Source organism: Ischnura elegans, chromosome 11 (assembly GCF_921293095.1).
Source record: "Ischnura elegans chromosome 11, ioIscEleg1.1, whole genome shotgun sequence".
NCBI classification, from domain to species: domain Eukaryota; kingdom Metazoa; phylum Arthropoda; class Insecta; order Odonata; family Coenagrionidae; genus Ischnura; species Ischnura elegans.
Window position 1 is genome coordinate 83,122,476 of NC_060256.1, and position 17,293 is coordinate 83,139,768.

Genomic DNA, 17,293 nt, shown 5'->3' on the forward strand with positions numbered 1-17,293 from the left:
CTATTAAAATTCTATTTGTAATTAAAAAGTGTGGAAATTGCCATTTCTGTTCTTCATCAAAGTACCAACTGTTCCATATTTGTTCCATACATTCCAGTGCTGTAGTTGGGTCGGTATGGTGTACCCCTGAAATCCAAACTTAAGTTATAAGCATGCCGGTTAAACTACCTTTTAAATCTGTAAAAAAATAGCCCTACTGTAAATAGGGAACTTGCATATATTTCAGATATAATCAATAGCCCCAAAATTATTTAAAAATATATGTTTGCATACCTCGGTGAAAGTTTTTTTATTATTTTATGACGTGGTTTGCGATATTTAATGCATCAAAGTTCACGAGAATTTTCAAATGCAAGTGAGAAGCGAAAACGCCCGATGATTGGCTGGTAGAAAAGTGACGTCATAGTTCAGTACGAGGCACGGCGGCACGGCCATAGTATAGGTTGAATACTTGAATACATGCGACGGCGTGGTTATGATTCATTTATTGAAGTGTAGACGTATCGGAGTTGTTCATTGTGACTTCAGGGCTATTATTTGATCTATTTCTCCTCCATTGAAAGCGATAGATTGCGTAAAGATGAAGACATATGGTTATTCTTAGGCTGATCCTAGCAAGCTTCCTGTTACTGATTCCATCATGATAACAGGGTATTTTAGTGAAACTGTAGAATTCGTCGGCTCGGAAAGTCGATGCCGAGAAATGGAAAGGTAGCTGATCTTTAATGTTTTATAGTTCATAACAAAGTGAAACTTGCGTATAATATTGGCGAAAGCGTATACCCAGGTGAAATGTGTATTCTTTTGGCAGTCCGGTAGTCTTATGGTGAACTTATTTCCACCTCGAAGCTGTCGATGATACTTTCAACTTAAAAATACCTTGCCTTGAGGGCGACAGGAAGCTCTGAGGATTAATGTTTCAATTTAGTAGCGATAATATAGACGAACTTCCAACACAATCTACCATCTTGTGACTAAAAACCCCGAAGCCACTTCCTATTCTGCAGAAAGAATCGGTCAATCGCCCTTCGATCAATATAATAAACACAACGTCTTCAGGTGTTAATAAGTTACTTTTGAAATGAAATACTTCCTAAATTAGCATTAAAATGTACATGTTTTCCAAACAGAGTCTTTAATACATTTTGGGAGCTTTTCTCACGATATATCTGAAACCTTCTCTAAAGGCGAGCTCATCGTCATTGCGATCGGTTGTCACTTAAAAATTCCGTATCGGAAATCCTAGAGGGATGACTTTCGACGATGACCGTGATCACCTGCACTTTCACTATCACTGGAACCCGTGGTGAAAATATCATCCCAATCCAATTTCTATTTGGTTTTAACTGGGGAAAGAGCAACATAGAACTGCACATTCTTTGGGCAACTTTGGCTTTGACTTTCCCTCAAACACCCCATTTCCCCTGTGGTGCACATCAGTCCTATCTTTATACGATGGCCTGACAACCTTTAAATGGATCCTTGGTTTATCCTGACAGCCAACTAAATGGAAATTGCTGATCCACACATGTCCATTCTTATCTCCATAGTTTCCAAATCAAAGGCCGCGGAACATTCCTCTTGTGACTCAACTTTTTTTTGAAAAGCAAGCAACGGCGTAGAATTAAATCAAAGAATGCTGCGATTCATTTTTTGTGACCACCTCTGGATTCCATTCTTTTTCCATCTACAACTTCCTTTATCTTTCGGGGTAAACTATGGGACAAGATAATGTTTAAATATTTTCATTAATTTATAACAAAATATAAGTTCTAAAAATACCCAAAAGCCATTTTATTAATCCGCACTGATGAGTGTAAATTAATGTGGAAGATGAATGCTGTAGACATAGTAGTTTTCCTTAGGTTGAGTTGCAAAGTTCATGAAGTTGACAAAACGGCTAATTTTTCGGTGCGCGGAGTCATTTATTGCACTGACCATGTCTACATTTTTCAATTTTTTTGTAATAAAATAATCTGAATTCATTATTATAGCATGTGGTGAAGCCAGGATATAAATTTGCAAAGTACAGCGGCACATCATTTTGACGCCGAGAGTAGAAGAAAACGCTGTCTTCTTGGCTGGCACTCGAATGCATGAGGATCAACGTTGCTCTATATTTTCATATTTCCTCCCTTGATTTTAAGCATCATGGAATTTTCTATGTCCTTCCGTAACTGAAATTGAACAAGTGCCTTAATAATTTGAGTCCATCGTAACGATCGTAACCATCGAGAAACACCTATCTCGATTTTTGTTCGGAAGTTGAGTTTTTATTCTACGGCGGCCGAATTATCGAAAAATCTCAGTTTCAAGTTATTCAGTCAATGAAATATGGAAATATTATTTATATTAAAGTTATCTTCGCTCACATAGCACACGGGTTTATCATACTCTTATTTTTCCGTAACGCTCATCCCGACAGACGGCATGCATCGAGGCTTTTCTTCTAATTTCCTCCATGGGAATGCAGACGAAAATTTTTTCTGGGGTGTTATTGCACAGAGGAACAATGCACCACTTGTAATTTTTCCTTATTTCACCCACGTTCTCCTTTAAACGCAACGTGGCTCTTCCAAACCTGCAGGTACTGGGCTTGGATCTTGGACTCGTACTGAACTATGACGTCACAGCCAAAGATTAGTGGGGGCGGTATTTTTTAGCCCGCGAAACTCGGGCGACTTTTGGGAGTCATTTTCTAGAGTATAAACTGAATTTTAAGCGGAAAAAAGTATATTGCGGTACTAAGTGTTTACTGTAGTATATCAGCATACTGTTTATAAAAAGTATGCAATTTCCCTATTGTCCAATGGATTTTAGAAAGAAAAAACGGAAATGATTATGTACTTGTACTTGTACTTGTTCAGAGTTATCTCATGGCACAACTTGGAACTAATATAAGATTTGGAGTTTGAAATTTCAATTTTTCCCAAATTTTTTTCCCAACTATAGCACTGATACATTCTATATTGTTTCCGTAATAGTTCCATATCAGTTCCATACTGCATCATACACATCCAATTCCAGGACTAGAACATACTATTCCAGATCTGAAATTTTCAAACAGAAATTTCTGATTAGGTATTCTTTGTCTAGCCCTAAAGTTTTATTCAACATGATAAGGTATTTTTCAAATAGCATACAACCAACCAGCTTCTGCCTGTTAAGAGTTTGTTCACTACTGTTCCCGAAATGCTCGTTGCCTCCCTCTAAGGAACAAGCTGCAAACAGAGTACAAACTGTTGGAACTGTTCTTTAGTTGTTCCCATTAGTGTGTGGCCTGAGATTGTTCATAGGCTGATCGTACACAGTTCACTTAATCTCCAACAGGCTTCAAACGGATAGCGAACAGGCATTATTGTTACAGAAATCGACAGGGAGCCCAGTGGAGAACCCAAGAATCCTTTCTGAAACTCTTACACCAGGAAAACCTAAGATCTTACAACACTATGTAAGGTTTGTTGAATTCCAATAGGCAAGACCTATGAGTTTCATCACTTAGCAGCATCATCGAACCTGACAATCAGGGGCATATAGTGGGGAGGGCAAGCCTCCACCTCCCAAGAAAGAGGGTAATAAAATTCAAAGTTATGTGTTGTAGTGTGAATTATATAGTTTAAAAAATTATGCGAGAGGGCATGACAATGTCATGCAGTGATAATTCTTCATATAGACATAATATTATTTGTGTATATTCAATTACAAAACATCGTTGGGAGAATTTAGTGTAGGAGGCAAGAGTACTCAGACCCCCCAAAAAAAATGAGGATTCATTTACGTCACTGCTAATAGTGTAAGTATTTACGAAACCTGGGTACTACCTATAAAAATACAATGAATCTTACACATTGTAATTCTTTATTTTCCGAAAAGAGTGTATGATTTCACCATTAATGTTAACTAAAAGTTCATCAGTAGTGTTACCCACTCATAACATGCTAATCTAAAGCCAAGTCAGTACTCACAAGATTCCAAGCTGTGTAAAGTGTCTTTTGTCATCTGGTTAATTATGACTGCCTCATGGTGAGTGTTGGGTTTAGGTTTCGAATCTTCATCATCTGACGTGTCATCACTCATGCTCGAACATTCTTCTGCTTCTCTGTCCTCCTCTGATTCATCTGGAGGTGAGTCCTCATCATTGATTATTTTACAGTTCAAGTCTTCTAACAACTTAACCACCCTCCACGTGTCATCGATGTTATCAGACTTTTCACCATCTTTTTCATGCACGTAAACACTTGCATAAATTTTCATTGGGGCTTTTCCCGATGAGCTCTCAGAAGACACATCTCCTTCCACGTTCATGGCAGTCAAGCTGAAATAAAGAGTATCCATATCAATTTCACAGCCACTGCCATCGATTGTATAATGAAAAAAGCTCAACATGTGATTATAATCAGGTTAAAAAACAATATATACCGTAGATTCCCATTGCTTGGGCCACAGAATAACATGGACAGCCACTAATTTGGGAAAAACTGTCAAGGGAAATAACCCAAATGAGAGATTGCTTACAATTTTATGCTGTTAACAGGGGCAAAAAGCTGTTTAAACATGCCACGCATTGATGGTACCGAAGAGTATGGCATACTATTCAGAAGATGCGACCACCAACTAAGGTCATTTGCACCATAGGGGATGGATCATCTACATATGCAGAGAGCAATTTAACCAAGGGATAACTAATGGTGTCGTAACTCAGCAGATGTAATGAAAAGATATAAGTTGCGACACAAACAAAATATTCCGCAGTCAGTCTTTCTCCTGTTATAATTTTAACATAAAAAATCAGGAAATTTGCCACCCATTCTTTCCATGAGTTGGTGACATCATTAGAGTTTCGGCTCATTCTCTCTTCCAGAGAGAACTGCTCATTGAAGGATGGGAATGCTCACATGGGTGTGTACAATAATGAACGATGAAAGTTCATTGAGCGAGGCCAAGGAGCAGCTGAGATGCTATGACCCGTTTTGCAGGAGTTGTTGACGTGAAATAGAATGGTTGGCATTCCCAGTGAACTAATTACAGGAATTTTTCTCGGGTTCTCCATCGGGTCAGGTTTACTATTGCCGATGCGACGTTTTGATGTTCAACTCGCGAGGTTCCTGTCATCAGGGGCGGATCCAGGATATCTTTCTGGGGGGAGCTAAAGCAAGGCCTTATCCAGGATTTTGTTCTTGGGGGGCACAAGGTTACCACGTAACACAAAACAAATGCAATAGTAATGGGACCGTATTAAATATTTTGCATATTTTCATATGGGTCTGGGGGAGGCACGTGCCCCCCCTCCTTGATCTCCCTATGCCCTTCGTCTTATATACCCTTGCCCGCAGCCAGGTGATATGTGATTGGTCAATAGCAGCCAATATGGTAGGCTCCGTTAAATGTAGGTACTTCATTGGTTTTCCAACATCTTCCACACAGTTTTGCAATGACTTGAGTCTCTATCGAAATTTTTCTTTTCCCACTGAATTTTGATTGCTACTTTCATGATACTAACCAAATATTTTGAGGATTGTATCAAAATCTTGGCATCGTCAAATCGGACGACATGTTCGAACATAGGCATCAACCCATGGGCGTACCCAGCGAGGGGCAGCAGGGGGTAGCTGCCACCCCCTAGAAGCAAAAGTAAATTTATTTCAATACAAAAGTATTTTTTTACACCCAATAAAATTGATATAGTGCATAAAAAACATGTAATTAAAATAAAAATATTTTTTCGAACAAATAATTTTAAAAACTAATAAAGCGCTGTTATAAATATCTTGAAATTTTAGTTTCCTTAACCTTTCACAATTGAACGACCACGCCCCTTGCCCCCTCTAGTTTTGATCCTGGGTACGCCCTTGCATCAACCATGACCAACTAACACCGTATTGGCTGCTGCTGACCACTCACGTGCCACATGATACCCGGAAAAGGGTATGTAACTAGATCGAAACCTCACAATCAGTTCGACACTCATCTGACCCGATGGCGATGCACGAATAGATCAGTGGATACGAAACCCCGCGGAGGGCTCGCGAGGTTACTCTCCTGGGCCGAGGTCTGAAGCCGAAGCTTATCACATCTGCACCGTAGAAGGGGGAGGACAGGAAGAAAGAAGGAAGGAGGCGCCGCCGCGATAGGAGCCCGACGACGCCTCCTGAGACGGGATAGGGAAGGAAGGGATGGGACGAGGAATCCCGAACCGTCACAAAGACGGGCGGGTCCTACTACTAGCGAAACCTGGAAAACCATTGCTGTGCCAGCGAATTTAGAGGATTATTCTAAGAGGAAGAATAATCCAACGATCAAATCGCTGGATTGCACGAGTATATCAGTAAAACGTCGGCCACGGAAAACATGAGCCGACGGAGGGTTACCGACATAAGGCCCGGCGCAGAAACCCCGGCGACAAAACCCCCGCCGACATAAGGCCCGACGACAAAACCCCCCGAGGACATAAGGCCCGGCGACAAAATCGCCTCGGGGATTTAGTCTCGGGCGTTTTGTCTCGGGCCCTTTGTCGTCGGGGATTTTAGGAGCGGGCCTTTTGACTGAGACCCCCCCGACGGAGAACCCGAGAAGTATTCCCTCAGTCTGTGACGTCATCGACTTATCTGCCATAGGGTGTAGTCCGTCGATTTTTCGCCGCCAACCGCTCGTAAAGTAGGCGAATTATCGTAAAAGACAATAATACAGGTTTCTTTAACATTCAAACACCTTCATAAACGACAATTAAAAATAAATTGGTGAAAGAGCCAACGTTAATAATATCTTAAATAAAGGCACAACAGGCTATATTCATTAAAACGTAGGGAATGGAAGTGTCGATAGAATATACCATCAAGGAGGAATAAATAATCGCAGATTGGTTAGTTCAGTCAGAACATTCACGTTCTCACCCGCAAGCGTAAATAACGTGCTCACAGTATAGGATGGTTTCCTATTATTTTTTTATTGCCTAAATCGAGAGATTTCTGGAGAAACTCCTGGAGTACGTATTTCACGCTTTTAGATTTTTAAATGACCATATCTATTTTTCGCGATTAAATGAAAAGTGCAAATTTTCAAGCGCGCGAAAACGCGACGGCTAAGTATGAATGTTGGGAAAACTCCGTGTGACGTCATTCTGGTTTCCGCTGCCGCCGTGTGAGGTGACCTTGCGGCGAGGATATGTGCGCCGCTGCGATGCAGGCTGCTTGCAGATAGCAGAGTATCCTGCTAGCTGGTAGCGCTTGGCTTAAATAAGGATCATTAATACCCTATCAAACGAAGGAAACTTTCCGACCTTAGCCAGTTTTAATAAGTGATTATTAAGAGATGTTTCCCTGAGCTTTGTGCCTTATGCATGCATTGGTAACCTCAGAAGATGTAAAACTCCTATCTACTCGTATAGAAACTAGGTCCCTGTGACGTCACGTGGAGTGGAATCGCATGGGCGCCAATATGGCCTTTTTGAAATGAGGATAAAGATGGTCCATTGCCATTCGTCTAAACCGGTATTTCTAAAACGAAATAATTTGTATATTATGAATACACTAATGGTGGGTAACGAATCGCAATCAATGCCTTTCGTTTCCTTTGATGAAGGAAACTACCTTACTGCGAAATTAGTGACAACTTTGACTTTGAAATTCTAGACGTTAGTCTAAGGGGAATAGATCTCAATTTGTGCAAATGCACGGCGGTACATTTATTGCGCAGGTAGTCCAACTATCCCCATGTATATGCAGTGGATTGTGTCAACATAAAAGCGTCAGATAAAGTGAAGTAGGTATCAGGGAGTTACGAAAAATTCGAATCTACCGTCGGAAACATACAAGGAATATTTGTGGAAGAAGAAGCTAGGATTCGTCAAGCGTGTTGTGAGAAGATTTTCGGATGAGAAAGTAAAAGATAGATGCTATTTCGCACTCGTCCGACCACACCCTGAATAGGTATGCGGCAAGCATACATGAGATCTGGCGCACAAAGACTTAGGTAATCGTGAGCTTTATAAAATATAAAGGGAAGCTGCGTCGTTCGTAAAAAACTGCTTACGGGAGTACAGAGAGCGTTAAATATACATTAAGCGATTTAGGCTGGGAGCCGTGATAGGTTCGGAGGCTGCGCGCTAGACAAAGATGGCTAGAGCAATTGAGAATATATATCTCCCAGAACGACACGAAGAGCATCATATAAGAACCCCACTATATTTCCAAATTCGGCTAAAACAATGAATTAAGAGAGATATTTAGCCGAACGAAAACGTATGGCATTTCTTATTCCCCGCGAACAATCTAGGGCTTAAAGAAATTCTACCTTCGTTATAGCATTTACTTTTTATTTCCTGTCGGCTGTTGTCCTCACAACCCATGCCCCACGGTTATTGAGGCGGCTTGCGGGGAGGTATGAAGATAGATAGAACGAGCACATATTTGGACAGTATTTGCCAGGGAGTTCAGCTCTACGCTGGGAAGATAAGAAAACATTTTCCAAGTCGAGCTTAGATCGTCGAAAGACGTAGCCAGACAGAATGGCAGAGGGAATTCGAAGTACATTGACAGCTAATACAGGGGCGCAGCTAGGAATTAAGACTAGGAAGAATCAGGGGGGTTTAGGTGCAACTAATACCGGGGTGCGTGGGGGTATGGAATACCCACCAGGATGAGCGGTAGGTGCGAGATTAATAAATTACGAAATTTTAAGATAAATTGTTCTAAATGGTGAGTTTTACGGCTTTCTGAGGGATATTTCATTTATCCTTACAATATTCTATCAGTAGTATCAATCCAATTAAGTAAAATGGATTAAATTTAAAAATTTCTCTGAGCTCTGGGGGGTTGGGGGGTTATCCCTCAAAACCCCCCCTCGCTGCGCCACTGAGCTAATATACTAATATTTTAAAACTATCCTGAGCAGAAAATTCATTAATATACACACAAATTTAAATAAAGGCAATCTGACTTTAAATTGGCGTATAGACTACATGAATAAATAATACGAAAATACATGTATTTTTTCTAATACACGCTCTTTCTTCTCCTTATAATATATGTTTTTCTGGACTACAAATAGTACCTGCACCTCGCAAATCATCGCCGACTCGAATTCTCAAAAAGTGAGAAGAATACAAAACTTTCAAGAAGCTCGATTTTCGTTATTTTTTCAAAGCAAAATCAGCGGAGGTAATAAGTTTAAATGAAAACAAATTTCACTCAAATTAATAGTAATTTTCATGCAAAGTATTTGTATTTTTTCAAATATTAAGTATATCAGTGACCGAATTTCCTATATATTTAAGGAAGAGCCAAGAAAACAACATTTCCACTTTAAGAACGTCTTCACTTCCATATTTTTACGATAAAATCATTTTTTTAATTCTTTGACTCTAAAATTTTGGGTCTTCGATTCAACGAAAATGACAGCTTGAATTAAAGGCGAAAAATCTTAAAATACGGTGCTATTTACCGGATTTTTAGGACCAAATTGGAAAGAATAGCAATAATCAATCGATAATTACATTATTTTTTCGATCCAGGGGGTTTACTTAGCATGTCGTCAATTTTCTACAGACTACACGCAGACAGCTGAAGTAAAAATTAAGAAAAAAAAATCACAGTAGTCAAGGGAAGTTTTTGAAGTTTCAGTTCCGGTAAAACCGATACAAGGTAAGCGTAAGGAATTAAATGAATTTAGCCATGCACTTCGAGTCCTGATACTAATAAGAAGCTTTTGCGGCTTATCGTGCGCTTTCAACTCCATCCGAGCCAATACGCGATACGAAAAGGCTTATCAACACTTATCACAACGGTAAAACTTAAAAAGCAAACAAATTGCAGTTACAATGCGAGTGAGAATTATTCACACGGAGTTGATTAACGAAGTTTTCTGAAGCCATCCTTTCATCCGCAGAAAGCATTTTTGTGCGCATCCCTCGGCAGAATACGTTAGAAAACATAAGATATACAATACATATCGTAAACTTTACAGGCGAATGCTGTTGATAAAATCTTCTCGTGCTTCGCACCGTGTAAGGCTGTTTAAGGCCAACGTTTCGATGAGAAACTATGAGGGCAAAGACTGACTGACGAGTTCGACGACGAGCACTCTAAAATTTGGCCCGGGTTATATACCGGGAGATGGGCGAGCTGCCGGTGAATATATAAACCACCTCTTCAGCGGCAATGAATGTGAGCAAGAGCTCACGCAGGGGGAAAGTGAAGATTCAAGTGTGAAGGGACCAGTATAACCTTTCCAGTGTTAGTGAAGGAGAATGGGAAAGACAGGCTGCTAGTGAGTGCGTGAAAAAGCACACTAAAATCACAAGAACTAAACGTAACTGACATCGGACGTCGGGAAAGGGCCCTGATTGGCCCAAAACATTTTTGATTTAGTAATATATCAATTTTTCTAAGATTTTTGCATTTTATTTTATTTTTTTGCATTGCTAAGCGTTTTGTTCTTTTTTTATTTTTTTGCAATAGTTTTTCTGTATTTATCATCATTTTTTTTCTTTTGGAACAATTCTACTTCTTTTTTTTATTATGCAGTATTTTTTTTCTTTTTTTTCAATCACCAATTAAACAATTTATAAGCGTGACTTCTTGCCAAGGCTGAGGTCCAATGCCAAGACAACAACGGAAGCACACTGAATACAAAATACAATATACAAAATACAATAATAATGTAGGACGGAAAGACATAGGAAAGAATTCGGGATTAGCGAATTAATATTTCTTTTGGAAGTCTGTTGCTTTTGAAGCGTTTGAAATGTGCTGGGCAATCCCATAATTTTTCTGTAAGCGTGTTGCGTGCAAGGGAGTTTTGAAGTCACACAGCTTGCGTCTTAATGAGCTCGTGCATTTTTGGTACTCTGCTGACTGTTGAGTTTGCTCCACACGAGCTTTTTATATTGAGCTGGCCAAAGGACGGTTGAGACCCATTGTTAGCCTGCCGATTCAAATTGGCTCAGGGGCGTTGGAATTTGAATTGAGTCCGTGATCGTTGTATTTTATCAATCGACTGTCTCCATATTTGGCTGATGTTCTGCTCTGGGTCTCTGTTAAGCTTTATCTCCTCGAGACATATTTCTATTGCCTCTTTCACTAATCTATCCCAGGAACCATAAGATAGGCATAGGATTTTGGCGCCGTTTAAAATTGAATGCGCCTAATCGAGGCAATACTCAGCCAATACTGATTTCTACAAAAAGCTATTTCTACGTAAATATTAGATGCTCAGCGTAAAAAAATTAAAATCCTTGATCGATCGTGAAATTAAGTGGAGATGTCTCCTAAATATGCCGAAGCTTCGTCTCTCGCAGAAGGGACAGGGAAATGGAGAACGTAGGCTGTAGGAAAATTACTACATTCCGTGGTTTACCACGGAGGTGACCATTTTTGTGGATATTTTCTGGTTTATATGTGATTTTTCTCCGCTGCTAGAATCTTTGTTGCCTCTAAATGCGTGATGAAATAAAATGAATTAACAGATTAGGTTTAATTCACTGGAAAAATAATTGATATTCTTCCTCTAAAACTTTCCCCATTAACTTTTGATTCTCAATTGGCCATTATTAACTTTCTGATTTCATGAGAATAGCAGCGGTACGTAGAGGGCATTTGTAACGATCGAAGGGTCTAAGGTTCATCAGTTAGGTCCAAGCCTTTGGCAGCCCTAAAACATTTAAAAAAATAAAATAAAAAAGATGAAAAGCATGCCTTTCCCAAAAAAAAACAGTAAGAAATTCCCCAAAAAATAAAAAAATAAGCTTTTCATCACTCTGAAAATAAGGCGTGGCTGCTGATTAGGTTAATTAGAACCTGGTGTAGAAGAGCCTCATAGCTGATAAGTGAGTAAGGATTGGCACGCAATATTATTATCAAAACCTGATAAGCTCCCACCCTTTACTCTCCGACTGATAAAAAGCTTATTTTTAACTGTTGAACGCATTTTATACTGTTTTGGAAGATGCGTGTTTTATTTATCATCATCATCATCACTGGTCAACAATCCTAGGATTGGTTTGACGCAGCTCTCCACTCAGTTCTCCTATCAGCTAATATTTTCACACCTACGTATTTCTTCTCTTTCACATCTCTCTTTATTTGTTCCATATATTTTGTCCGAGGTCTTCCTTTTCCATTCTTGCCTTCCACTTGTCCTTCGACGATTGTCTTCATCAGGCCATCATAAACATTATTTTATGTTTATTTTCTCCCTTTTAATGAAGAACCATGGCATCGATTAAAACACAGCCACCGAATTCTCCACGAGGAAGACATTCGATCTCAACGTCTTCCTTGAGGAGATTCGAAATTCTTTTTGATCAGAAAACTTCACTTTCAAATAGACGGCATCGAAGTTCAAACAAAATTACAGGAATAATTCGTAAGACACAATTCGAAATTTTCTTGATGCTCCTATCATTCTCATGAAGAAATTTTTCAACTCTCGGTAAAAAAATGAAAACTTTCAGCATCAATACGCAAAAAGGCCCTTACTAGACGCATGCAGTGTTTGATGTGCTTCGCATTGGGGGCTTGGTTAAGCAGAATCGACGTCAATAGGGTGGTTTCCTATTATTTTTATTGCCTAAACCGAAAGATCATTACTCCTGGAGTACGTATTTCACGCTTTCAAGATTTTTAAATGACGATATCTATTTTTTGCGATAAATTGAAAAGTGAAAATTTTCGAGCGCGCGAAAACGCGACGGGTGAGTATGAATGAAGGGAAAAGCCCGTGGCACGTATTTCTGGTTCCGGCTGTCGCCGTGTGAGGTAACCATGGTGGCATTGCCTAACCCCATCCTTTACCGACCTTGCTATGAGCGTATGCTAGTAGGTAGCGCTTGGCATAATTAAGGATTATTAATACCCTATCAAACGAAGGAAACTTTCTGACCATAAGCAATTTTAAAAGGTGATTATTAAGAGGTGTTTCCCAGAGCTCTGTGCCACATGCATACATTGGTAATTTCAGACGATGTAAAACTCCTAACTACTCGTATAGCATCTAGGTCCCTGTGACGTCATGTGGAGTGGCATTTCATGGGCGCCTATCGGGTCTTTTTCAAATGAGTTTAAAATTGACCATTAATATTCGTCTAAACTGGGATTTCTAAAACCAAATAATTTGTTTATTATGAATACACTAATGGTGGGTAACGAATCGCAATCAATGCCTTTCGTTTCCTTTGATGAATGAAACTACCCTATTCTGGGAAAGTTTCGGGACTCTAGAGTGATAAGGTTTTTCTTTTCTGGAATTGCATTTTCGCTTTCAACCATATCGACCGCTAATTGCCATAAAGTAGCATCTCAAAAAATGATTCTATTCAAGCGTATCTTGAAATTCTAGTCTAGAAAATCGTTTGCGTAAAATTTGAGCCATGTAATCGTATCTGAAATTTCGTTCATTGTTGACTGGTAGTCTGAAATACGATTCCATCGAAAAAAATTCAGATATGTCTCAAATTTTACAGATTGGATTTTCTGAAACATAAATTCAAGATACGCCTGTATGGAATGATTTTTTGAGATATTACTTTGCGGCTATGAGCGGTCGATATGTAGACACCAACGAGCCCCATTTTACTGATGGGACCGATTCGGTGAAAACTTGGATGGTTGGCACATGAGGCAAGCAGTAATCCTAAGACTTTACACCACCAAGAGCAGACGACGACGAACGCGAATGGACCGGTCTAGAAAAACGGAAGTCAAACCCCTGGGGCAAAAGTTCTCGCAGATAGTTCTCACTGATCAAATTCACACCCACGCACACGTTGGGCCGTCGGAGTGCTTTTTCGGGCTCTGTGGCGAGGTTTTTCCTCGATTTAGATTCATATTTGGACTCGCTACTTACTTCACAAAGAAGTGGCTCCGTGGCCGAGAAGGTTTATTTATTTATTTATTTCATCACCAAAAACGGTACAAAGGCTTTTACATTGGCTGTTCTTTAAATAAATAATACCTAATAGATAAAAAACAATAGCACAGAAAATAAAAACTAACAGAAAACAAAATTATTAAACATAAGGAGGGGCACTATTGATTAGACAATGGTGAATTATTCAGATGGCATTTTAAGGTGGCTTTTTAACTACTGTCAGAGGAAAATAGGTCCAGGTAAGGGATTTTTGAAGCTATGGAGTTAAACAAGGAGGGGATTCGGTAGAACAGAGAGCGTTGAGAGATGGAGAGACGGAATCGCGGAATGTGAAGCAGAGAGTTGTTTCGTAAGGGGCGAGGAGGAATATGAAAACGGAAAAGAGGAAGAATTTCGTTTGTCCGTAGAGAACCGCTAATGATTCTATGCAGAAACATGAGGTCAGATAAGACAAGGCGGCTTGTTATGTTAGATATCCTGAGGGAGGAAAGGATAGCGTCACGGGCGTAATATCTGAGTGTGGGGATTCGATGGCGGGCAACAGCAAGAAAGAAGTTTACAGGACGGTTGAGCAAGTTTAGAGTAGTGGGGCAGGCGGTAGACCAAACTGGTGAGCAGTATTCTAGTATGGGGAGAATACATCCGAAAGAAACTGTTCTTAAAGCGGTAGGGTCGTGAAGGTCTGTAAGTCGATATAGCATACCAACAATGGCCATTGCTCTTTTCACGATCATCGAAATATGATCCTGAAATTTTAATTTGTCATCAAATATCACGCCTAGGTCGCAGTGGGAGGTTACAAGAGGGATAGGCTTATTAAAAAGGCTGTATGAGTTTATCCCATGTTTATCCCAAAGGCAGTAAGAGTTTATCCCATGTGCGAAATTGCGTCAAAGTTCTGGGAGGGTTCGAAACCGGAGTAATCTTAATTTTTTTCATTCTGCAAAAGATGACTTCTTTTCTCATTAAGGAAAGGGTATTAAAAACTGTTCAAAAACAATCATTTTAATATTTTTGAATAACTCGTTCCCAATTATAATGGCTTACCCAATTGAGTTACTTTTGACATGCATAAGCCCTTCTTGTTTCATCGTTGGTTGTTGCTGAAATCGTTGGTTTTCTCTGAAAATATGCTATCAAGAAGTTTAATTAGAACGTTAGATGATATTTACAGAATGACTTTGACGAAAAGGGATAAACCCCCCACCCCCCCAAAGCTGAGAGAAACTGTCAAGTTTAATCCATTTTACTTAATTTGATTAATTACTTATAGAAGAGTGTTAGGATTAATAAAATATCCCTCAGAAAGCCATAAAACTCACCATTTTGAACCATTTATCTTATAAATTTTCTTGGGGAGGGCCCCCGCATCTCCCGCTTACCCTGGCAGGTATACCACACAACCAAGGACTAGTTGCTGCTCCTAAAACACCCCCTATCCTTAATTCCTAGCTGCGCCCCTGACGCCACATAGAATCTGCAGCAAATTTACCGAGGCGCGCTTATCGAAGTGACAGTTAGTAAATTGATGATTCCTTCTGAGCTCTCGCTTAGACATAAAAATAGAGGAATTGGACGCATGCGCATAACCAAGGAAGCATCAACGACTCAAAAACATGACGTCACCCAACACGGTCTCCCCCTTCTTGGCGAAGCGACGATATCTACTCAAGGGCGCGTCAACCTCAGACACAGGATAAACCAAATATCCATGGACGCCACGCCACGCCGATTTTTCGCGGCTTTTGTGTAGACTCGAGTTCCCAGCTGTTATAGCTGTCTACTGAGAGTTTCATGGCAAATATTAGGTTCTGGCATTTTCAATTCTCGTTCTGATCACTGCACATCGTAGACTTGCTTAAGTGGGGGAGGGAATATGGGAGGGGATAAGGGTAGTTTTAGGGACTTTGGCGTTTGTTTGGCGTTTTCAGAAGGGGTGTAATCCCAAAGGGTTTGCAATAGATCATTTTGCGTCGCTGCAAAAGATTTTTCAAATTTCGGTTGGTAAGATTTTAAGGTGGTGAGAAGGGGAGTAATCTTCAGGTCTTTCCTGATGTTTTTCTATTGGAGACGAACCACGGTGCCCCGACAATTCTTCTCACAATTACGTTCTCGGCAGATTGTATCCATTTCAGGTTGAGTCGTTGCAGCGTGGAGCCAGGCCGGGGATGCGTACGATAGGAGAGGTTTGATGCAGCTATTGTAAAGGAGCAGTTTTGTTTTTAGACTCAACGGCGAGGTGGATTTTAGAAGAGGTCTTAACCAAATATCCATGGACTGAGTCTCGGCGCCTGCTTTATTCGCATTCGACTCTCCTCAACGAGTGATCGACGAGTCGGAACAAGAAATAAAACTGAGGAAATACGTGACAGTACATCACTTGCGAAGTACGGCCAACTATCCCCATGTATGTTTTGCGGATAATATTAGCACTTAGGTGTCAGATGAAGTCAAATAACCGGAAATTACGATAACGTCAAACCAAGAGGACACACCCACAGGGAGGAGGTACCAGTGCGTTCTGTCGAAGGTTTATTTTTGTTGCCACCTAGGTAAGGTGGGCAAAAATGTTTTGGCCTAGACCGGGACCTTAGATCTCATTTCTAGTTTTACAGGGACATCTTAGCAGAGGCACAGCGAGGGGAGGGTTTTGGGGGATAACCCCCCTCCCCCCAAACCTCAGCGAAATTTTTAAGTTTAATCAATTTTACTTAATTGGATTACTATTACTTATAGACTAGTGTAAGGCTTAATAAAATTATGTAGCTTTAATATACCTCAGAAAGCCGTAAAACTCACCATTTTGAGTCATTTATATTAAAATTCCGCTATTTATTAATCTCGCACCTCCCGCTTGCCCTGGCCGGTATTCCATACCCCTAGTATTAGTTGTACCTTACCTTATTCCATACCCCCCCCCAGCCTTAATTCCTAGCTGCCCCCTGGATCTTAGTACAGGGTGGGGGGAGCCCTTAAAGAATTCCGAAAACTTATAGCCCTGTTCCATGAAAATGGATTCGTAAATTCAAAACAAAAATTATTTTTATTATTATTGTTATTTTCCTAATTTGACAAATTGAACTATTAAATCTTATCGCCAACGCTTTCTGTTATACATTTTAATTATGAAAACATAATTCCCATAATTTTTGCACGAAGACGCGACACTGTAGAAATTTTTCGGAAACCGATAAGACGCTTTTAAAAGCGGTCTAAATCGGGGCTTTCCCGGCCAAACCGGAACGTATGGCCACTTTACACTCTGGGAGCAGTTTCGTCGGTTTTCATAAATATCCCCAGCGTGGCAATTAAGCGAGAGCGATGCATTTATTCTCAAGATTTGCCACATGGGTCGGTAATTCCACTTCTAATCAACACACATTTTCCCCTTAAGATATGAGGTTTGATGAAAATTTCTGTATATCTCTGT

At 40.0% G+C, this 17,293-nt stretch overlaps 1 protein-coding gene across 2 annotated transcripts in view; it reads right to left on the reverse strand.

Annotated features, from left to right (window-relative positions):
* The window catches only part of LOC124167877, a 64,174-nt gene that overhangs the window by 25,561 nt on the left and 21,320 nt on the right, over positions 1-17,293 (reverse strand). For both annotated transcript variants that reach the window (XM_046545935.1, XM_046545934.1), the window contains exon 2: positions 3,966-4,315. In XM_046545935.1, the coding sequence (XP_046401891.1) occupies positions 3,966-4,305 (340 nt within the window). In that variant the 5' untranslated portion in view covers positions 4,306-4,315. The remainder of the gene's footprint in view (positions 1-3,965; positions 4,316-17,293) is intronic.